We start from the raw sequence: 23,983 nt of genomic DNA, 5'->3' as shown, positions 1-23,983 counted from the left end.
TTGTATGACCATATTATGGTTAATACGTTTTTTTCTCGCTGGATGTCACAAAATTTTTCAAACGCTCAATAGGACGCTTGTGTCGTTTAGTCCTTGGAAATGTTTGATAAATAAGTTTAAAAAGCTTTAAGAGCCGTTTTTAAAATTGTGACAGTTGACGAATTAAGGATCTATGCATAATGATCCTGAAAATAAACAGCTATCGACTATGGAGGTGTTTTAAGATGAACCAATTCCAACAAAAGTCCCATGCGCTCGGAACACTTTGAAACTTACGGTCGCCTATTTTTCCGAAATATCCGATTATGTGACAGAAACGTCACTAGAGAAATTTAGAATGGTTAATTCTTAACAGTAAACAGCCACTTTTTTCCCAAAAGTCTTCAGTTTAATAAGGGAAACTGACCAGCTTAGTCGAATCGCCATTCGTGACGAAAATGTGAGCTTTTACACGTCTCGTCAAACAACTGACTATTTGAACACTCAAAATATGAAATAAACAGGTCCAACGCTACAAAATTCTTGCTTGGAATCTAAACACTTCTTTTGGTACCCATATATTAAAATTAAATGCGTGAACAGCGATTTATGTAGCTAGAAGCAACAGACGGTGCGGTCAAAAACCATGCTTTAGAGGTGCCTCAAGCTGAGTGGAAAAAATGCTATGAAAAGTATTTCGGACACATTAAAAAGTACATAAATCATGAAAGACAATACCAATAAACGCAATCAATACCATTTTAATAATAAACTACTTTGTTTTCATAGTTAGGCTCACAAATTAAATAGTGTCCCACGTATGAGGTTAGTTTACATGATGTTAGGTTACATATTTTTTGTGTTGCAACTCTTATTTTGTATATTATGTTGGGACAAGTAAGTAACATTTTTATTGTTAGGTTATAATTACCTTATACCTACACTGCTTTTGGGCTTTATAGCTTATAACTTTTAGTTACTTACTTTAATTATTTTATTTTTACATACAAGACAAACACAGTTTTAATTTTAATTTTAGTGTTTATTCATTTGTACTAAGTAAGTGGTACTATTTTAAGGTACCTACCCAGATATTTTGTTACATAATGCTAACTAAAATCTTTAATGTTGTTTATGTACTTATGTGACAGATTGCTTTTGTGTCACTATGGACATATAACTTTTGTTTCGTGTTACCTAGTACACATTACTTTGTATAACATAATGTTAGCATAATATTATAACTTTTATTTGGAATTAATTAATTTAATTTGGCTATAATTTTGATAACTTAAGGCAGATATTCCTATTAGTTATTTAGGCATTATACTGCAGTGTATCTTAATGTTTGGTACTTAATGTCATAATGTTATTACTGGCTAGTGAGTTGTTTGTGGGTACACTTACTAACTTGTAATTTTTATACAAGAATAACTTAATTGTTTATTATTATGGTTTTGATAACAATTAAAAGTTATTAATTTTAGTAAAGTGCCATTCTTCTTGTATAACTTTTGTGTAGTTTAATAATTAACGATAATAATTTTTCTTATAACTTTTGGAAAATATTTTTGCCACTTAGTTTTTTTTCAAGAATATTTTTATTAAGCCACCTTCTTCGAGGAAGTTTTTTTTTAAAATTATGGTTATACTGTGGTTATGCCAAGGTTCTCAGTCGTAGGACTTAGGATTTTTTTTTCTGGGTAGGTAGGTACTTTTCTTTCATAACTAACTTGAGTGTAGTTTTTAGAATTTTTTTTTGACACAATCGTATTTGTGTAATGTTTTTCTGTTGGGAATTTAATAGATTCTTTTATAGCAATTTTTTTATTTTTGGACACAATCGAGTTGTCGGGTATCTGCTACAGTTTTGCCTCGGTGCTTTATCTGTAACTTAAAGTTCAGATATTTTTTTTTCCAGAGATTTTATCTCTGTGTTTTTGTTTTGTTTTGTGTGAGTGCTATGTATCTCCTATATACATGCCTCGTTTGTTTTGTCTTTTCCAGGGATGACATCATGTGCTTTTATGCACTATTCCCTGTGTTTTGTGTTTTGTTGCGATGACGTCCAATTTATATTGTGGCCAGCGACGTTTTTGTTCTGTGGTTTTTAACCCAGACATTTTTTCTAGGGACGACATGTGTTGAAATATACACTTTCCCTAGGGCCCAATTAGGGTTCAATTCCAGTCACCAAGCCGCCAGGAAAAAATCCTTTCTTGCAACAATGACATCCATACATACAGCAAATTAAAAATCAATTCGGTTTCAGGGCTAGATTGAACTGGTTTTCACAGAAGTTGTGTTTTGGAATTATTATTATTGTTTAGTGTCAAGTACCCAATTAGCAAGTTAGCTAGGCCTTCATAAAACTCACCAGCAGGACAAGTACTGGCCTGTTGCAGTAGTAACGTAGCCGCTTCAGCCACGACGCCGTCGCCGCCGCACTCCTTCAAAATCTCCGTCGCGAGGTACAGTATCGTGGGAAGAACTGAGAGTCCACCTGGAATAAATTATGCGAAATTTTGAAACGTTGTCGAATTTGATAATATTTCAACTTGTAAACAATGATCTTATAAATTCCGGTCTCTGAGCACGTAGAATTTTGTCCAATGACCCCAAGCTACCCATCCTTATCGCTCGCGCATAATTATGTTGCTGTCGCACTCGCACACTGACTGCGGGCGCCCGTCGCACATTCGCGACAGCAATATGATTACGCGCGAGCGATAAGGATGGGTAGCTTGGGGTCATTGGACGATATTGACATAATTATTATGACGTGACAGAGCATACACGTCTGAAGCATTTATCTGAAGTCTTGCTGACATTTGACGTCTCAAAAACACCCTTCCGTGCTGCTCCCATACCCACTGAGTTAACTTTGTAAAAATTATGATTAGTCTGCCTACAAAACTATCTATAATTAGTATAGATAGTTTTGTAGGCAGACTAATCATATTTTTTACTCAAACTATCTCTATGCCAAATTTCATCAAATTCGGTTCAGTGGTTTAGGCGTGAAAGCAAGACAGACAGACAGAGTTACTACTTTCGCATTTATAATCTAATATTATAGATAGTTTGAGTCCCGGGAAAGGATATAGGATAGTTTCTATCCCGGTTTTTGAAACAGGGACGCGCGCGATAAGGTTTTTCTGTGACAGACAAAATTACAAGCGGGCGAAGCCGTGGGCGGAAAGCTAGTAAATAAATAAGAAACAAATTCCTGATTGCACTTACCCTGAGGGCTCGTTAGCTTCGGCAGTTCAGCCATAGCAGCCAGGCTCTTCACTAACAGCGTATCCCCATGGACCCCCAACCCCCGTGGGACCCCGATGACCCCCACCGTGCCCCCCTGCTTCTGCGGACTGAGGGCTGGTAGCCGGCGCACTAGTAAGCACACGCATAGCTCCAAAGCCGCGAAGACTAGAGACTTTCCTGGGGGTAGGTCGCCAGTGGGACCCCCCTCGCCTAGTGTGTGGACAACTTCCAGGACCGATTGAGGGACCGCGCCCTCCGCTTCGTTTGGTGCCAGTTCTGAAAAGATAAGCGAGTGTAATAACTTAATAAGTGTCATACGTCTAAGGCCGGGTTGCACCATCTTACTTTAACTTTAACAAACGTCAAAAATCTGCCAAACTCCATACAAAAAAACTAAAGTTACCGTCAAAGTTTGGTGGTTCTCACAACTCAGCCTTAGTGAAATATTTAAATGACACTGATTGGATGACATTGTCGTCACAGTTCTAGGGATACCGCAATTTTGGGAAAATCATTCGATTCTTTTCATAGCCAGTAAACACTAAAGTTGAAAAATACACATATTTTTAGGTTCACGCAACTTAACGCTTTTTGATTGTAAAATAGTCATAATTTAGTTTTTAATCGAAACGGAATCTCATGGGTAGAATAGAATAGGTTTATTGACACAATAAAAAGACACAATACAGAAAAAAAAGGATGATCGAAGGTTGAAGCGAGATAGAGATAAACCATACCTTTGATCTTGGCCTGCATATTCGCCTGCAACTGCTCGCGGGCTCCGTCAATAATAAGTCTTAACACGTCAGCTGCCAACAGTAGCGCTTCTATGCTCTCTTGGGTTAATCCCGCGCGGTGGATGATTTGGCACAACTCTATGGCTAGGGCTCTGAAAGATTAGACAATAAATATGAAGAATGTGAAGGCTGAACTCAAAGAACTGTGTTCTTGGAATTAGTGCACATAGTAGTCAACATTTCAGCCTATAGCAGCCACTGGAGAAAAGGCTACCTGAAGGAGCGTAAGGAACCACAATCTCTTACTTTTTTCATTCAGCTACCTCAAAAAGATAGTGTTCTTGAGGTGGGTACATTGGGCAATGGATTTCGTTTGCGGAGACTACCTCAGAAAACGTATTATTTAGTTATTGTGTAAAGACCTGTCTCCATTTGAGATGGATATGATTACACAATAAGATTTGAATATGAAATGTGGAGGTCAAAAGTAATGATCTCAAAATATCAGATGTTCATGGAATTGAAACAAAAACAGTTTATTGATTTAGAAAAAGTAACTTACCTATCTTTTAGTAGTCTAGCCCTGTTTTCAGGCGCGTCCAATAACGTAACTAATGATAGAAGCACAGTTATTGTATTTTCTGTGCTCATGTCTCTCTGTGCACACAATGCCTCCATACAAATACCTGAAGAATGTATAAAAGAAAAGTTTAGAATTTTTATGCAGAATATTTAGGTAGTTTTAGATCTGTTTAGTAGACTTACCGAATAGTAAATGGAATCTTTCATCGGTTGGTTCGAAGAACTCAAAATTTCCATTTTCAGTCTTGGTTGGTTTGTTGTCGACTTTGTTGTCTGAAATACCATAAAGTAATGGTTGAACATAAAAGTTGTCATATGGGTTATCCTTGTTCATTGACGAGCGTCAACAGATAGATAGCATTTTTTCGGCAATCATGATCAACAATGTAGCAACATTTTTGGAAAATACTTCCACCAAAATTTCTGTCGCATCTTTTAGAAGAAGAAAATAAAAATAAAGAAATATCTTTTCATATTTTGCACAACCACTGGCACTGGTCGAGATTTAAATCACTGCACTGCACGCCTTTGCCATTTCTGCGCTCGTAGCGCATCTAGCTCATAACGCGCTTAGCTTGTAGCGCGTCTAGCTCGACACGACTAGCTCGTAGCGCTCACTTACCGTTCGCCCACGCACCAGTATCTGAAGCGCGGGCATTGTACCACAGCGCGGGTCAGGCGCGCGCATAATGCGCCCGCGACGATACTGACGTCGCCACGCCAGTTGCGCATTGCGCATCTAAATCGTAGTCGTAGCGCGCCAAGCTCGTGACGCCTAGATCGTAAGTTGTAAAGCCTGGTCCGTGAGCACGTAGAATCCCGTCCAATGACCCCAAGCTACCCATCCCTATCGCTCGCGCGTAATTATGTTGCTGTCGCGACTGTGCGACGGGCGCCCGCAGTGAGTGTGCGAGCGCGACAGCGTTAGTATGCCTAGCTCGTAGCTCTCACTTACCGCTCGAACGCGCGCCAGTATCTGAAGAAGCGCGTGCATTGTACCGCAGCGCGGCCGCTAGTAAAAGCGCGGGCCAGGCGCGCGAATAGTGCGCTCGCGACGCCTCCGCTGTTTCTGCGCTGTAGAATGCTCCGCCCCCGTGCGGTAGTTGCGACGCAAATTCTGTGAAAGATTAAATAACTGTCAGACTAATAGAGTGTGCAATCAGAGGTGCTATTAGTGGAACGCTGCTATAGTACGACCGCTTAAATGAGACCTCGCCTGCGGAACGTACGTTATATATCTTGAGAACTATCCAGTGAACTTTTTTGATTTTATCTCATGTCTAACGACCCCGCCCGCTTCTTAAGATATGTGACGTCACAGTGAAGTGGTTAACGATAAACGTTCCGCAGGCGAGGACTCATTTATGCACTATAACACTTGTGGATATTTGCGACAGTCGACCGTAAATGTAAGCTTATACAGCGCGTTCAGTGCGACGCATTGCTCCAGCATTGCATTTTGTGTTCTGAACGCCGAATACATCTGCAATGAACGCACGGACGGTCCGCAATGCACTGAATAGCGCCAAACGAATGCGTTCATTGAGCCACAGCGGATGACGAAACGAATCGACGTCACCAATAATGGAAACACATTTCATGATTTGGCAAGATTTTATGATTTTTATTAGTATGGAAATATAGCTTCTAACAAAACTTATTTGAGAAAACATGGGTGAGAAATGGACGAATTTAGATTCAAAACTTTGCATAGCATAAAAACTTACCAGGCGGCAGACTCAATAGCGCGTGATCCTTCAAGGCAGCTATCCAGTTCTCGCCCAAGCTATCCAACTCTGGCTCGACCAGTTTCAGCAAACTCTCCCCTTTCGACTCAAACTCCCCGTATTCGTCATCGCTCTCTACATCCGCGTTGTCTATCTGATTATTGTTTTGGAGTAGGGTGTTCCGCCATTTTGCCAACTCCGCTTTGTTATTGAAAGGTTTTGTGTCAAGTTGTTTGACGTAGCTGCCGGGAGCACTGTCGTTGCTTACCATTGCTACTATGTATACCTGAAATGATCGTATTTATATATGATTTAAACAAACAAATGAACCAAGGACAATATGGATTACAAAACTAATTTTGAAATATGTATAAAATCCGGCTCGCACACTCACTGCGGCCGCATGTCGCACAGTCGCGACAGCAATATAATTACGCGCGAGCGATAAGGATGGGTAGCTTGGGGTCATTGGACGAAATTCTACGTGCTCGGCGACCGGACTTTAGGCGACAGCACATCAGACATTATTGTTGCAAATTTGCTTTTATTACTTAGCACATAAGAGGCCTCCGTGTTAAACTTGACGTGCTATCATCTATAATAATGTCAATGTAATGTTCACTACTTACTTCTGCCCATGCTTTCAGAATGGAAAGTTTCTCCAGTGTTGCCATGCTTTCGTTGTATATCAGAGTAGTATTGCCTTTTGTGTTTAGCTTGTCTAAACTCGAGACCAATAGGTGATGAACCCTGTAACATTCAAATTGGAATAAAAAATATAGGAAAGAAAATAATATTTAATAACCAAAAGACGTGCACTGCTGGACAAAGGCCTCCCCTCTAGGATTTCTACAAAGATTGGTCCTGCGCTGCCCGCATAGTACCTCCCGTGACTGATACCAGATCGTCAGTCCACCGAGTGGGAAGCCCATTACTTAGAAAAGTTTTTGGTGGTATGCAATCTAAGATAAGTACCTTCGCAAGTCGTTAATGTCCCTTGCGACACCGCAGCCAATCCACGCGGAGCATACGTCACAAGCGGCGGCCGTCACATGAGACGCTGTCTCGCCTGCGAACGCCGCACGTACCGCCGCGCCCACCTGTAAGCGAATATCGACTTTAAACGTAAAGTTATACAGCACAATATTGAAAATAGGCTACAGTCTCAACTGTGCCCGCCTATGAGGGATCATCGACTTTAACTGTAACAGTTTACGGTGCAGTTTTGGAAAAATACGTGATACCTTCCCAACCACGCCCACCTATGTAATAAAGAGTAATTCTTGAAAAATATGCATGTAACTGAGTACTATCCGTTAGCGATAAGTTTGCCGCTGGCGATATGACGTCACTCGAAGGAATGCGTCTATAACTTTAGCAAACTACATTGAACATATTTTTTATTTATTAATATTGATAAAAATTGTGTATTTGCGTAAAATAAAACACTTAATTGCGTTTAATCACTAACAAATTGCGTTTAATCGCGGTTGGAGGAGGGGACGCGCATTCCACGGACCGGCAAACTTAGCGAGAACGGATAGTACTTCATAAATAGTAAGTCAATTGACTGGTAGTATTAAGTTTCTTCCGCCAATTCGTCTCAGTACCAGTCGATATGTGGTGGTAGGTCAAGCTATTTGGGACGTGTTTAAGTGCCTTGAAAAGGACATACTAAAGCCCGGTCTGTGAGCACGTAGAATTTTGTCCAATGAACCTCGCTCGCACACTCACTGCGGGCGCCCGTCGCACAGTCGCGACAGCAATATAATTACGCGCGAGCGATAAGGATGGGTAGCTTGGGGTCATTGGACAAAATTCTACGTGCTCACAGACCAGACTATACATATAAATAAAGATTTTGAAATATTTAGCTGTGCCTGATACTGCTCTAACAATAAATGCCCAGGGAAGTCCGGCTCTGGGGCGCGAGCGTACGCGTGTATCAGATGATGAAGCGTCTTCAGTACTTTATGAAAAGAATTTCAACTGACGGATGGTATCAACTAGCTAGCCTATTAAGTTTCTTTCATCACTTCTTCTTCTTAGTATGTTGTTCCAAAGTAGTGGTAGGGCAAGCTATATTGGGACATGTATAAGTTCTACCAGGCCTGTTCATCTCCGCGAGTTTACATCGAAAACAAAACACGCACGATGGCCCACCTACAGGATACTATTCGACAAGGCCTCACATACGAGCGAACATTGACTCACGCACGCGTATTCTAGTGTATGATGGAAGAAAATAAAGTAAATGGTGTACTAAATACTGTGCAGTATTTATCTGCCTAAATAATAATAAACACACAGAATGTACTTTTTTAAGTTGCGTCAAGACACTGAGAGGTAAATAAGTAGTTAATATTATTCATGATAATTCATGCTAAATCATGTATTTTTTTCTCCGCCATTTTCCGCAGTTTGGCACCTCACGTCACATCATTTTACCGAAGTCAGCCCTTACCTTCGGCGCAGTGCCGATCACTGACGTTTGTCAACAAAATGGTGCTTGACTTGAGACAGGCTAAATTACACCATATTGTTAATGAAATTGAGCATACATTTTTTTAAATACCTTCGCGAAGTAAAACTTCTGTACGTAGTACTTATTATTATTCTGTGGTTCTACATACTAATAAAGAATTTTAATTGTTTACCTGTGCCTGATACTGTTCTAACAACAAATGCCCAGGGAAGTCCGGTTCCGGAGCGCGAGCGTACGCGTGTATCAGATGATGTAGCGTCTTCAGGCCGCATAGTCGCAACGCGTCCGATTCGCCCGTAGCGCCGACAAACGACATGCGAACCAACTCTGATAGGTGCACTGAGAGGTAGTCTCCTGAAAAAGAGTTAAAAAAGGTTTATTTTCTGCAAAATGCTTTTATAAAATAAAATAGAAAAAATATTTCATTGACATAAAAAAAAAACGAAAAATAATAAAAATACAAGAGGCTCCTTTTGTTTGTGCCAAAAAAGACACCCACTCAGTATATCCTGCTAGATAAGTGCGTGGCTGAATATTGATTTTATAAATCGTTAGAGATATTACATTATGAGGTCAACGACGGGTTTATTATTCGTAAGCTCAGCTGTCGTCAGCGTAGGAGGAAATCAGCCTTAATCAACAACATCTTTAATGAAATCATAGATGTCATCATCATCATCATCATTTCAGTAATAGGACGTCCACTGCTGAACATAGGCCTCCCCCAATGCTTTCCATGTTGATCGATTGGTAGCGGCCTGCGTCCAGCGCTTCCCTGCTACCTTTACGATGTCGTCGGTCCACCTTGTAGGTGGTATCCCACGCTGCGTTTTCCGGTACGCGGCCTCCATTCCAGAACCTTTCTGCCCCATCGGCCGTCAGTTCTGCGTACTATGTGCCCTGCCCATTGCCATCATAGACGTAATGGATTACAAATATTAATATTCAATATAACATACCATTGGGATTAGTTTGTAGTTTCTCTTTAGCTTTGACAAGATCGAAGTGCGCACTCTCGCCTGTGGCTTCACACGCGCTCAGAATCTTCTGGATGCATTCCATAGCAAACACCTACCAAAAGAAATCATTTTGGAATTAGTCTTATCGGATAATACGCCCTTACAAGTGCAAATTATGGCATTTTTAAATAAACAACTTGAAAAAATCCAACTGCCTAAGGCGGGACATAATTATGGCATTATTCACTATTCAGTTATAATAAATAAGATCAATTATCTGTAAACTGTACACAAACTATCACTAAGCAGACACTTAACTCAGCATTCGATTCAAAGTCAAGCATATATTCAAAATTCAAAAATTCAAAACGTTTATTTGCCAAAAACACAGTTATACAGGGTGACAATATTAAATTATTGAGGCCTATTAGATCGGTTAAATGCGAATATTTAGACTAATTACAGGAAAGAATCTATAAGATTTAATTTGAATATTGAGCGTTATTTTGCAACACACCCTAACGATGAAGATATTGAATCTGAGTTTCGAGCACTGTGTAATATGGACCTTAAGATTGAGGGCGAAGGTCGAACTTACCCTGGTAGGCCAGCGGGACTGCACAGCAGGGTGGGTGCTCTGGTCGGAGTCCGCGTGAAACTCCGCTTGGTCATCGTCACCTTCTGCTTCTAAGTCCGTGTCTGGGTTGTTGCTGTCCTCTGCAGAAAATGTAATAAGTATTGTTAACTGTTAAGAACTAAAAGAAGGAAGATTCATAGCCCAGGTACAAGCACTAGTATGTAAACGTGGATAATGCAAGAGTAGAGGTTCTGCGTCTGCATCTACCATCTTTTCATGCACACGAGTATTGAATGGTCAGTTCATGTATTAGCAACTGAGTTTTTATCTCTAAAAAGTTTACTTCACAAAAAAATTTAAATATTTAAAGACCATTTTTTTTAAACTTTCGCGTTCCATTTCAACTAAAATAATAAGACACGGGTCTTAACTCGACGTTCGTGAATGAGTTACATTATGCACTCACGGCTTTACGTTTCGGCTGCGATGCTGCAGCCGTGGTCACAAGCAGACTGGCGGCTCGCGGCGTCGTCCGTTCGGGCGGACTTGAAAATGTTCAACTACCCTCACATCGCAGCCGAAACGTCAAGCCGTGAGTACATAATGTAACTCATTAATAAACGTCGAGTAAAGACCCGTGCTGTGTGGGGACGGCCGTAAAAGAATACTTTTCCCCACCGCCAACAGGAGGCGTGTCGTAAGAGGCGACAAACTCCTGTAGCATCGGACGGGCAGCAGCGTCTGCGTGCGAAACCAAGCAAAAAAAACTGCGATCGCCAACCCGCCTGCCAAGCGTGGCGATTAGGGCAAAACCCTCCAAATGGTGGTAAAAACAAAAAAACGGCCCCTAGTCCCCGGCGGCCCCACTATCCCGGACCACGGTAGCGGTCACGGTAACGGTGGGGCAAGGGGTGCGAAGAATCCCCGGGGGATGCCAGGCTACCAACACCGACGACCTCTGGCCCTGGCAACCTATAACGCTCGCACACTGCGTACAGACGTGAAGCTAATGGAACTCGAGGAAGAGTTGAGCAGGTTACGGTGGGATATCGTAGGATTATGTGAAGTCCGAAGAGAGGGGGAGGACACCATAATTCTTAAATCCGGAAACCTGCTCTATTTCCGGGAGGGCGACCAGCAGTCCCAGGGTGGTGTCGGGTTTATCGTCCACAAGTCCCTTGTCAACAACGTGGTCCAGATCGAGAGTGTTTCGGCGAGGGTAGTGTACCTGATACTCAGAATCACCAAACGGTATTCGCTGAAGGTCATACAGGTATACGCACCGACCACGGAACACCCCGACGACGAAGTGGAGACCATGTATGAGGATATTTCCAGAGCCATACATGGCTCCCGGTCCCATTTTACCGTTGTGATGGGGGACTTCAACGCGAAGCTAGGTAAACGAAGCGATAATGAGCCGAAAGTGGGGCAATTTGGATACGGAGAGAGGAACGCACGTGGCCAACTGCTGGCTGGCTTTATGGAGAGGGAGGGCCTCTTTATGATGAACTCCTTCTTCAGAAAGCCAAAACAGCGAAAGTGGACATGGCTGCATCCCAATGGCGCTACAAAAAATGAGATAGACTTCATCTTGTCGACGAAGAAGCATATATTCAATGATGTCTCTGTGATCAATTCGGTCAAAACAGGAAGCGATCACCGAATGGTAAGAGGCACATTGAATATCAGACCCAAGCTCGAGAGATGTCGACTGATGAAGTCTACGCTCCGCCCAGCGCCCATCCAACTCCAAAACCCCGAAAGCTTTCAGCTCGAGTTGCAAAATCGTTTCGAATGCCTAGGAGACTGCGAAAATGTGGACAAATACAATGACAGGTTCGTGGAAATTGTCCAAACGACTGGGTCTAAGTTATTTAAAACCCGTCGTTCAAAAGGAACCAAAAAGATCTCTGACCTCACCAATCAACTCATGGAAGAGAGACGGAACTTGGTTCTGCAGTCCTCTGAAGATGCTGCTCAGTATCGGCGCCTTAACAGACAGATCTCCAAGTCTTTGACTCGCGACCTACGCCAATTTAATACAGACCGTATTAAAGAGGCGATTGAGCGAAACAAGGGCTCTAAAGTGTTCGCAAGAGATCTGTCTGTTGGCCAAAGTCAACTGACCAAGCTGAAGACAGAGGATGGCAGAGCCATTTCGTCGGGGCCGGAGATATTGGAAGAGGTCGAGAAGTTCTACGGACAATTATACACGAGTGTACGTGCACCTGTCACAAATCTAGCCGAAGACCCAAGAGCTAGACTGACCCGACACTATACCGAAGATATCCCGGACGTCAGTCTGTACGAGATTAGAATGGCTCTCAAACAGCTGAAGAACAACAAGGCACCGGGTGATGATGGAATCACGGCTGAGCTTTTGAAGGCAGGCGGAACGCCGGTACTGAGGGCTCTTCAGAAGCTGTTCAATTCCGTCATCCTCGAAGGAAAAACGCCTACGACATGGCACAGAAGTGTGGTGGTACTCTTCTTCAAAAAAGGTGACAAAACCTTATTGAAGAATTATAGACCCATCTCACTTCTGAGCCATGTCTACAAGCTGTTTTCAAGAGTCATTACGAATCGTCTCGCTCGCAGGCTCGACGACTTCCAGCCTCCCGAACAAGCCGGTTTCCGAAAAGGCTTTAGTACCATAGACCACATACATACGCTAAGGCAGATTATACAGAAGACCGAGGAGTATAATCAACCACTTTGCCTGGCGTTTGTGGATTATGAGAAAGCCTTCGATTCGGTCGAGACCTGGGCAGTGCTACAGTCTCTCCAAAGGTGCCAAATTGACTATCGATATATCGAAGTGTTGAGGGGTTTGTACAAAAACGCCACAATGTCGGTCCGCCTCCAGGATCGGGATTCGAAACCTATCCAGTTGCAGCGAGGGGTAAGACAGGGAGACGTCATATCTCCAAAACTGTTTACCACCGCCCTGGAAGATGTCTTCAAGCTTCTGGACTGGAACGGATTTGGCATAAATATCAACGGCGAGTACATCACCCACCTTCGATTCGCGGACGATATCGTAGTCATGGCTGAGACCTTGGAGGATCTAGGCACAATGCTCGATGGCCTCAGTAGAGCCTCTCAACAAGTGGGCCTCAGAATGAACATGGACAAGACAAAAATCATGTCTAATGTCCGTGTTGCACCCACTCCTCTGAAGGTTGGAGACTCTACACTCGAAGTTGTCGACAATTATGTATACCTGGGACAAACAGTCCAGTTAGGTAGGTCCAACTTCGAGAAAGAGGTCAATCGTCGAATCCAACTCGGATGGGCAGCGTTCGGGAAGCTTCGCCATATACTCATGTCCGAAATACCGCAGTGTCTCAAGACGAAAGTCTTCGGGCAGTGTGTGTTGCCAGTGTTGACATATGGATCCGAAACGTGGTCGCTTACTATGGGCCTCATAAGAAGGCTCAAGGTCACCCAAAGGGCGATGGAGCGGGCTATGCTCGGAGTTTCCCTGCGTGATCGAATCAGAAATGAGGAGATCCGTAGGAGAACCAAAGTAACCGACATAGCTCGCAGAATTGCTAAAATCAAGTGGCAGTGGGCGGGGCACATAGCTCGTAGAGACGATGGCCGTTGGGGCAGGAAAGTTCTCGAGTGGCGACCACGGGCTGGAAAACGTAGCGTGGGCAGGCCTCCTACTAGGTGGACTGACGATCTGGTAAGGGTCGCGGGAAGAGCCTGGATGCGGGCAGCGCAGGACCGTTCATTGTGGAAAACCTTGGGGGAGGCCTTTGTCCAGCAGTGGACGTCATTTGGCTGAAACGAAAAGACCCGTGTCTTACTACACTCGACATCAAATAAATCGCACCTCCCGCGACAAGCATTTTCAAACGTATGCATCCCCACTTCCCACCAATATTGGCACCATTTAAAAGCCTAGTTCTAACCTTCATTTCATTAAAGGAAAGGTTTCTACCCCAAAAATGTGTCTTTAGAAGGATCCAGTCACTTCTTCAAAAAATTTGTAGTTACGCTAGAGCCAACTTTTATGGCTATTAAACTGTTAAGTTGAGATTAATCGCTATCCATCTGTTAAAGAGGACACGTGAGATCATTATTTGGTTTTATAACCATAAAAATTGGTCTAATTGATCCCATAGGTGGGCCCAAAGTGAGGTATTTTTTCAAGTCACATTTATGGTATATGTTAATAATTTTTTAAGAAATTAAATGTGTTTTTCTTTAAGGATATTTATTGGGCTTTCAAATAACACCAATATTGTTGGGGCACCATGATTGTGCCAGAAGAAAATCGTTAAAGTTCGCGTCACGGAAGGTGCGGTTTATTTGATCTTGAGTATATTTTATTTAAAGATCAGTTAATATTGTAATAGGAAAACGAGCGAGGATCAGGAAATTTGCCTCCAGTGTAAATCCAGAAAACAAGTTTTTTTTTCTCTTGTACAAATCACCAGCAAGGTGCGCCAATATTTATTTATAAACTCACCTCTAGTGACAGTGAGCACACGCTTGCACAGCGCCAGCCAGTCTTTCAGTCCGCGCTGCGCAGCCGCCGCCAGCAGACAGCATGTCAGCGTGTCTTTAGCGTACGACAGCGCTGTACTATCCCTCTCCATGTCGAGGAACGAGAATAGAGCGCCGGGGAGACCTGTCTCTGTTATCACTACACCTGAAATAACGAAGAATAGGGGATAAAATTCGAGAGCTTTAGACCAATTTGTATTGATTTACATTAGGAAGACCAGGGTTTACATAAGTGTAAGCTTTACTTGCAAAAAAAAATAAAAAAATAATAAATAAAATCGGCAACTAAGTTTCTGTCACTCACCAGTGGCGTTAAATAGCTAGCGCAAAATTCGAAAAGTCGTTCTAGTAAGAGTATGATCCTTCTATGGTGTTTGCGTTCACTAGTTGTCGCCACTGTCTTTAGTCAATAGAAAGTGACAGGAGGTCCTTACTCACTAGTGGTGTAGTAAATAAAACCCCTATTGAGAACTGAGACACATGCACTTTCAAAAAACTTCTAAAGCAAAGTGGTGATTATAGGTTTCATTTCTAAGTCGAACATTTACAAACTGAAATTAAAGTTACAAGTAAAAAGTGAGCGTGAAAGTTATTAATTAAGGACACGCAAATGTTTGTTCTTTATTCATTTTAACCACGCAAATCAATTTTCTTTTTCAATTCTCTTACATCTTTTGCGCACATAATAAAAGTCTTTTTTTCATAAATGCTGGGGAGTATTTTCTGCATACTTGGAACCGGTATCACATAAGTTCTTTATTGAAAAAATCTAAAATATGTCTCGGTACCAATTAAAAACCTAAAATTACATTATCTTAGCCAAGAATTAAACCCGGAGATTTAGGGAAAAAATAACACAGGTACTACATTGAACACAATTTGGCTCACCACAGTAAGGCCTCGCCGGCACGTGGTCCTTAGCCAACAGTGCGTACTTGCACACCTCCGTAGCCTCTTTCTGCGATAGTTGCCGCAGACAACACAACGCGGCGCGGCGTACTGCCAGCTCGGAGCTTGACAGGTCGCGCTGAAACACAAAATTAAATACTTTTTAGTCGGGAGTTTGGTCGTGCTGTTATTTAGTATGAACATGTTTGGAAGTCAGCATGTTACATTGATTTGCTTATCGGCCGATTCCTCATATAAATTGGAAGCCGAGCAACTAAAGCTAATTAAAAATCTGCGGGACAAAAGTTTAACATTGCCCTATAAATAAGCAAACAATAAGAAATAGGTAAACTTAAGTGCCAGTGGACGGGACACAATGTTCGTAGAACTGATGGGCGTTGGGGCAGAAAAATTCTCGAGGGACTTACAGGCCGGAAAACTTACTTTAGCAGGCACTCGATTCGTCGATCTGGTGAATGTCGCGGGAAGCAGTTAGTAGCAGCTGGACCGGCCGTTATGGAAATCCACAGGGGAGGCCACTGACGTAGCTATAGCTTTGACAAGGGGGGTCAGCATTACAAAAAAAACTTAGGTATGGACGCTATAAATTTTCACCCACGCATTCTTGAAGACTGGGGGGCTCCGACCCCATTATATACGTCTGTGGTGAAGGCTTTTGTCCAGCAGTAGACTATCGATTCTTTTTTGATTTCGTAAAAAAAAAAATAACAAGCCACGATATGTATGAATTTGAAGTTATTTTTGGACAAGTGAAAGCCTTAAACTCTTAGTTACATACACACAGCTGCGGCACCAGCGGTTGCGAGCTGATGTGTTCAGGCGCGAACATCTGCAGCTGTTGTAAGCAGCCCACTGTATGTATTAATTTGGAGTTGTTTTTGAATAATCCAAGGGAAAGTCCTAAAGAGAGGCCTCGCCTGACGCTCCACTGAACCGTCGCCGACGTCCAGGACACTGCAGGAGACACTACCATCTCCATGCCCCTTCTTAAGGGTCCTCGGCCACTAGACACGGGGGTGTTTGGTGGCTGCTAAAGGAGGATCCGCGGCAGCGGCGCGCGTCTGTGTTCACGCGCACCGTTAGCAAAGAACAGGGGAGGTACTACTCCATTGAAGCCAGTCGTCGCTTGCTCAGACAAACAGAGCGAGCTACAGTCTGGGGCGGAGCCGCGAAAGAATGTCTAGGCCGTCTAGCTCGGATAATAACTCGCAGCTCTGTCCCAGAGACTTCGGGAGGATACCGGTAGGTTTTAGCGAGTAGGCCCTGCCCATCTGGCAGGGAGAGCCTCACATAACCCACTGGTTCCCCCGGACCAGTGGATATGCAATTTCATGCATTTCCTGACGAAAAAAAAGGGAAAGTCCTAAACTCCTGGCTACATACACACAACTGCGGCACCAGCGGCTGCGAGCTAATGTGTTCTGGCGCGAACATCTGCAGCTGTTGTAGGCAGCCCACGGCTTCCGCGCGCGCGCCGCCGCCGCCGCCCCACGCGCCCGCGCACTCGCCGAGCGCTGCGCACGCGCACACGAAGCGGCTGACTGCGCACACTGGAAACAAATGACAATATTACACAACACCATTCCTCTCACTATAGGCCTTATTTTGTCCAATGACCCCAAACTACCCATCATTACCGCTCGCGCGTAATTATATTGCTGTCGCGACTGTGCGACGGGCGCCCGCAGTGAGTGTGCGAGCGCGACAGCAACATAATGAGGGCTATCGTTTTTATACTTAACAGTTGGCACCCCTGGCGATTGACAGGACCTTACTCTACAGTGGCGCCATCTTAATGAGTGCAAATGCGATAGTCTTCCTACCACTTTAGCGCTCACAAGTTGGCGCCACTGTCTTCGCGACTAGCAAGTGACAGGACCTTACTCTACAGTGGCGCCAACTGGTGAGCGCTAAAACGATAGCCCTCATTACGCGCGAACGATAAGGATGGGTAGCTTGAGGTCATTGGACAAAATTCTACGTGCTCACGGACCGGGCTTTAGTAGCAGCCACTAACATACCTTGGAGCTCCGGTCCTACGACGGTGATCAGTGCCGACAGTAGCCGCCCTATGCTGCGGTGCAGATCTTCCAAGTAGGGCGGCGCACTGAACAGTAGTTTCAGGGCCAGATGCAGCGTCGACTCCACGTGCGAACGGAACATCGGGCCTGACGCGTCAGCCAGCACTGATAGCGCGTGGATTGACCACACCTGGAACAAGTAATGTTTTTTTTATAAACACTAAACACATGAGATTTAGCTAGCTAATACTAGACCTGTTCATCTCCCTGAGTAGGCATCTAAAACAAAACAGGCACGGCGTAACCGCCGGCGGGTTTAATCCACAAGAGATTCATGACCAGCAGGAAAGGTTCAGCCAAACCAACGCGATCACACGCGATCAACCGGCGCGTGCAGCGATGACGACCAGACTTAAATGCATTGATCGCCATAGCTGCACGCCGGCTGATCGCGTGTGATCGCGTTGGTTTGGCCGAACCTGAAGTGACGCATGCACGCGTATTCTTCATCCATTGAAAAAAACTTAATAGGGAATTTTCCCATAGGAAAAGAATAAAAAACGCGTGTGGTGAGCTAGATGGCAACACAATAGCTTCTTGTAGCTATCGCATGGGCACAGTACCGATCACTAAATTAGGTTTAGTGTATTTTGAATCGTTTTCTCGAGTAATAAGAGTGGAATTCTCTTGCAATGGTTTCTCTACCTTGTAAACGAAACAGTGCTCGACTGAGACAAGCTAATACACCATATTGTTGACGACATTGAGTAGGCACGCACCTGTAGTTCCCCGCTGGCGGCGTCCTGCGCTAGCGCTTTCAACACCGGCAACGCGGCGGCACTAGACTGGATCGGCGGCAATAAGCTGGAGCACGTACCTGCAATTCCCCGCTAGCTGCGTCCTGCGCTAGCGTCCTCAGAATCGGAATCGCAGCAGCACTAGAGGCGGTCCCACGCGCGCGATGCACGCAGCCCACGGCGGCGGCGGCGGCGGCGGCACTAGACTGGAGCGAGGCGACACTAGACTGGAGTACGCACCTGCAGCTTGCCGCTGGCGGCGTCTTTCGCCAGCGCTCTTAGCACGGTCAGCGCGGCGGCACTAGACTGGATCGGCGGCACTAAGCTGGATCACGCACCTGTAGTTCTCCACTGGCGGCGTCCTGCGCTAGCGTCCTCAGAATCGGTAACGCAGCGGCGCTAGAGGTGCGGCGAGGGACGGCGGCGGCGGCGCGCGTGTGACGTGAGGGAGACGCTAGACTGAGTGGCGGCACTAGACTAGAGCCAGGCGGTACTAGCCTGGAGCGGCGGCACTATAGGCTGGAGCGGCGGCTCTAGGCTGGAGCAGCGGCACTAGACTGGAGGCATGCACCTACAGCTCATCGCTAGCAGCGTCCTGCGCCAGCGATTTTAGCACGGGCAGCGCGGCATCGCTGCAGGCGGCACTAGGCTATAAACTGGAGCGGCGGCACTAGACTGGATCGGCGGCACTAAGCTGGAGCACGCACCTGCAGTTCCCCACTGGCTGCGTCCTGCGCTAACGTCCTCAGAATCGGCAACGCAGCGGCGCTAGAGGCGGTCCCACGCGCGCGATGCACGCAGCCCACGGCGGCGGCGGCGGCGGCACAAGACTGGAGCGAGGCGACACTAGACTGGAGTACGCACCTGTAGCTTGCCGCTGGCGGCGTCTTTCGCCAGCGCTCTTAGCACGGTCAGCGCGGCGGCACTAGAGGCGGCACTAGGCTGGAACGGCGGCACTAAGCTGGAGCACGCACCTGCAGTTCCCCACTGGCGGCGTCCTGCGCTAACGTCCTCAAAATCGGTAACGCAGCAGCACTAGAGGCGGTCCCGCGCGCGCGGTGCACGCAGCCCACAGCGGCAGCGGCGGCGGCGCGCGTGTGACGCGCAGGTGACGCACGTGCGAGAGCCAACACGCGGTCGCCTAATGCCTGGGCTTCAGTCTCGGTGATGCAGCCGCAGAGGCGACCCGCGCACGACGCGGCTGCGACGCGAACGGTCGCGCTGGTTGCTGAGAGGCCGCTCTGTAAAGATATACGATGAAATACATCAAGAGGATCCATTGATCAAGTTAGTTGCATTGCAGTCGCGTGCATCAGAATTCAAAAGGCTAAAATCAAATTCGCCCACCAACAAGGTGGACCGACGACCTCGTAAAGGCAGTAAGGCACTGGATGCAGGCCATTACCATCCGGGCGACGTGGAAATCATTGGGGGAGGCCTATGTTCAGCAGTAGACGTCTTGTGGCTGAAATGTTGACGATGATGAAAATCAAATTACGGTTGCGCGTTAAGAGCCATTTTACATTTTCGTGCGAAATTCTAAGATTTTGGAAGCATGAATTACTATCTTAAGCAACAGCCAGAGATTATTTAATAACTGCGAAAGATAGGTCAATCCTTGGTGTTGACCATTAATGAAACGGATTTACTAAAATTCTTTTGCTTAATTCACAGTGCCCCATCTCCCACAACTATTTTACGGAAAAATTGCCGCAGACTCATTTTCAAAGTCCTGTATCTATTATTTATGCTCATATAATAAGCTTAAAAATATATAGTAATCATCGGACATATATTCTTGTAGTCCATTAATGAAATAGATTCTTGAATTTCATTACCATTATTGAGTAAAATCTAAAAATAATTTGGCAAATTTGAAGATTAACGTCACATTTTGATCGTGGTTTTTGGTTTAAAAACACAGCAATAACTGCAATAAAAGTATCCCAAAATAAAGAATATTCATTGTAGAATTGATTTCTACAGTTATTGTTTAAATATTAGTAACCACTTTGTCAAAATATTGATGTGAATATCAGTATAAATTACAATGCGCAAGCCGACATCGATTAGTATGGCGCGAGCGCCCGTCAAGGCAGGACCTGTGTCATTTTTCCCGCCGTGACGTTTACGTGCGTTCGTGTCGTAAAGCGGTGATTTGTACGGCGACCAAATACATTTGATACTATGCCGAGAGGCTGTTTCGAGTCGGCCGGCCGAGCAGAAATTGAAATGATGAATTTTAATTTCTTTGACGGATCTGGGTGTAACTATGTATAATATGTAGGTACCATGTATTTAATTTAATAAATAAATTATAAAAAAGTATATCCATTATGCTAGCACCCTTAACACAAGCATATTGGTTGCCTACTTTTGGACTAGATGGCGCTGTGAAATTGTTCAAAGATTTGTTTATTTATTTATCCGCTATGAGTTTTGTTTCGTGAAGAAAAAAAAGAAGCGTTTTGTTTCGAGAGGGAAGCTTTGTTGTTAAATCTATAGTAATAAAAGAGGAAAGATTTGATTGTTTGTTTGTTTGTTTGGAGGCAATAGCTCCGAAAAAAAATTCTTTCACGATTTAGAATCCTAATTTTTTTTCTATGTAGGCTATAAAATATTTTCAAAAACTATATTATAGTACAAAATCTTTGATAAAATTCGACGTTTAATAAATAAATTAGATAACATATTAATACTTTTTTTTTCAGTACGATTTAAGTACTTGTTTTTCAGAAATTCTACGATTTAACTAAACTTCTAGTGTTTATATTTTATGCATAATTCTAAAATATACATATATCCTATTGATAGATGACGTGCTTCGTATTTTATTAAAATTATTACCTGACTATGTTAAAAAGGTGTGGAATGTTATTTTGGAGATAACTTGGTTCCATAGAAATATAGAGAGATGCTAAGTAATGCGCTGAGTTCGAAACTCAGTGTCGTATTAGAAATTCACACACACAAAGAAATCAAATTATGTGCTCATTATCCACTGCGGTATCAGTATTCAACGTTCGAATAATCTTTAGTACTATGCAAGCAATATAAACTGTTTACATAATGACGTCGCTACTGTCATCATTGCTTTCACAAGCAATATGTTCCAATTTGTCCCTTGTCATATTTCCCTTTAGTTTCTGTGATCTGTGCTTGTTTCTAAGTTGATATCAATGAAATATTCCTTAGTACTTTTGATTTAATTTTTTTTTGACACGTGTTTGAAAAATCAAGGTCAATTACAATAAAATAACAAGTGAAAACGTAACATTGCATTGCAACTCGCAATTTCGCAATATTGATGAGGAGATTCCATTGGAAAGTCTATTCATTCCTAGGATTCCCCTAACACCATCAAATTCAAGAGAATTCAAGAGAGTGCAGTTTCCCATCTCATGCTTAGGGACCACGGTTTAAAATAGTGTGGTTGCATAGAGCCTGCAACGGGCAACCGCGTGCGCAGCTGCTCATACTAATTTTCGATAAAAAGCAAGTGTTGGCGCCCTCACGAGTTTTAGCGGAGTTCCATATGGTAGCGGGAGTAGACTTAATGGAAATCTATGCTTCTCCGACGACCAGTTGTATGTGGCATACTCCAGAGTATGCGCACACAATAGCCTGGTGATTTTAGCACCTGAAGGAAAAACAAAAAAACATTGTTTACAAAGAAATCTGCGGAAGGTGTTGTGTTTTAATTTTGTTTTAGAAAGATCTCATAATTTTGTAAGTATTCAAATATTTAAACATAATCATTTGTAGATTTTATATCAAAAAATATAATCATTTATTTTAACAAAATTAATTTTCTTAGAATATTTTAATTCTATTAGAACCATGTTCCACTTCATCGCAGAAGAAGTCGCGGGCAAAAAGCTAGTATGAAATATGTAGTATTGCCCGCGGCTTCACCCGCTTGAAATTTAGTTTGTCACAGATCGTCATAAATTATAGCCATTACATTGTTATTCTGGTCGACGCCAGGGATGGATGAGCGTCGCTGTCGCTGGCGACAGGGTCCTCTGGTTCAGGGTTCATGGCGTAGGTCTCAGGCAAAATGAAATCCACTCGTAGAAATTAATAAATTCAGTGTATTCACGAAAATAATTACACACAGCACTAGAGTCGTATCGGAACTGAGTGAACCAAAGGTCTTGCGATAGGGACTTCCGACCCGAGTGATAGTTGAACACAGACTGCCTAGTACTGCTGTACTGTACTGTAAAGTTTCATCAAAATCTGTTCAGTAGTTTTTGCGTGAAAGTGTAACAAACATCCAGACATCCACACAAACTTTCGTATTTATAATATTAGTAAGACTAGTAAGAAGTAAGATAGTAAGATGAATTATTTTAGTTATTTGTTTACTTATAATAATATTTATTTATTTATTTCTTAGCTCTGTCTGATAATGGATCTGGAGGAGATGCAATGGCCACCTCCGTAACAAAACAATAGAACCCTATGGAGTTTGGGCTTGTGTGATTCGCCTTGACGAATATTTCGTATCCAGGGCCCGATGATGGAGCTGTAAAGGGGCAGATTTTTTTTTCACTATGTGACTGTCTTTATTTTGTACTTAATATATATTTTACATATTATACCTATTCGTGTTTCATTATGAATCGAAATATAAAAGACTTATTAAACTCTATTAAAAATTTAAATTAATTTATCAAGTTTGAATACCTCATTCTACCTTAAAATTAATAACTTAAATCAAGTCTTAATACGGTCACGGCTCAAGATTTTTTTGTCCATTTCAGCGTTCTTTTTACTCTTTTGACGTTGCGTTGACAGCTTTTACCTAAATTCGCGCGGAATATTTTTGTGAAATGGCTCTTAATCATCTCAACTTAGCCTAAAGCAGCGTGTGCAGCACTGCAATAAACGGGTCGCCCGTAACTCATAACTATTTTGACATGTGTACGCTCTAAGCGTGCGCTTACGTACGTCTTGTAAAAAGCGCACATCTTATACAAACATTAACGTCAGCAATCATCAACACACATTTCGACAATAATTATTATACTCACAATAATCAACTCAGTAGCGACAGTTTTCACAGCTTCCTGTCCCAGAGAACTCTTCTGCTCAGCCAACGTCCTCAAGGCGAGGAGCAGAGCGGTGTACACGTTAACTTGGATCGCCTCTTGTCGCGGGCCTTTGGACATCTTGATGCACTCCGCAAAGTGTTCGAGCATTTGTTGCCTGAAAGAGATGATTTACTTTCAAATCTTCGTTGCAAATTGAAGTGTCTAATGCCCGTTTTCAACATCAATCCCTAATTTTTAAGTGACCCCTATGGTAACATGACAGGAATTTAGTTTTCAAAGGGGTCACTTAAAAAATAGGGATTAATGGTGAAAACGGGCATAAGCGTCCTTTATGGAAACCTATTCTGTAATAAAAAACTTTTTTT

General features: G+C 43.4%; 1 protein-coding gene across 1 annotated transcript in view; it reads right to left on the bottom strand.

Annotated features, from left to right (window-relative positions):
- The window catches only part of LOC135081856 (HEAT repeat-containing protein 5B-like), a 52,415-nt gene that overhangs the window by 7,156 nt on the left and 21,276 nt on the right, over positions 1 to 23,983 (bottom strand). Inside the window, exons 20-37 of the mRNA XM_063976638.1 lie at positions 23,598 to 23,772; positions 19,533 to 19,799; positions 18,639 to 18,764; positions 17,762 to 17,951; positions 17,124 to 17,290; positions 15,720 to 15,858; positions 14,794 to 14,976; positions 10,332 to 10,450; positions 9,734 to 9,845; positions 8,947 to 9,128; positions 7,265 to 7,389; positions 6,919 to 7,039; positions 6,290 to 6,575; positions 5,518 to 5,679; positions 4,746 to 4,835; positions 4,543 to 4,666; positions 3,981 to 4,132; positions 3,329 to 3,519 (exon numbers count right to left, since the gene is read on the bottom strand). Coding sequence (XP_063832708.1) covers positions 3,329 to 3,519; positions 3,981 to 4,132; positions 4,543 to 4,666; positions 4,746 to 4,835; positions 5,518 to 5,679; positions 6,290 to 6,575; positions 6,919 to 7,039; positions 7,265 to 7,389; positions 8,947 to 9,128; positions 9,734 to 9,845; positions 10,332 to 10,450; positions 14,794 to 14,976; positions 15,720 to 15,858; positions 17,124 to 17,290; positions 17,762 to 17,951; positions 18,639 to 18,764; positions 19,533 to 19,799; positions 23,598 to 23,772 — 2,911 coding nt within the window. The remainder of the gene's footprint in view (positions 1 to 3,328; positions 3,520 to 3,980; positions 4,133 to 4,542; positions 4,667 to 4,745; positions 4,836 to 5,517; positions 5,680 to 6,289; positions 6,576 to 6,918; positions 7,040 to 7,264; positions 7,390 to 8,946; positions 9,129 to 9,733; positions 9,846 to 10,331; positions 10,451 to 14,793; positions 14,977 to 15,719; positions 15,859 to 17,123; positions 17,291 to 17,761; positions 17,952 to 18,638; positions 18,765 to 19,532; positions 19,800 to 23,597; positions 23,773 to 23,983) is intronic.

Source organism: Ostrinia nubilalis, chromosome 20 (genome assembly GCF_963855985.1).
Source record: "Ostrinia nubilalis chromosome 20, ilOstNubi1.1, whole genome shotgun sequence".
Taxonomy (NCBI): domain Eukaryota; kingdom Metazoa; phylum Arthropoda; class Insecta; order Lepidoptera; family Crambidae; genus Ostrinia; species Ostrinia nubilalis.
Note: the sequence above shows the minus strand (reverse complement) of the source record. Positions and strands in the feature narration are given on the sequence as shown.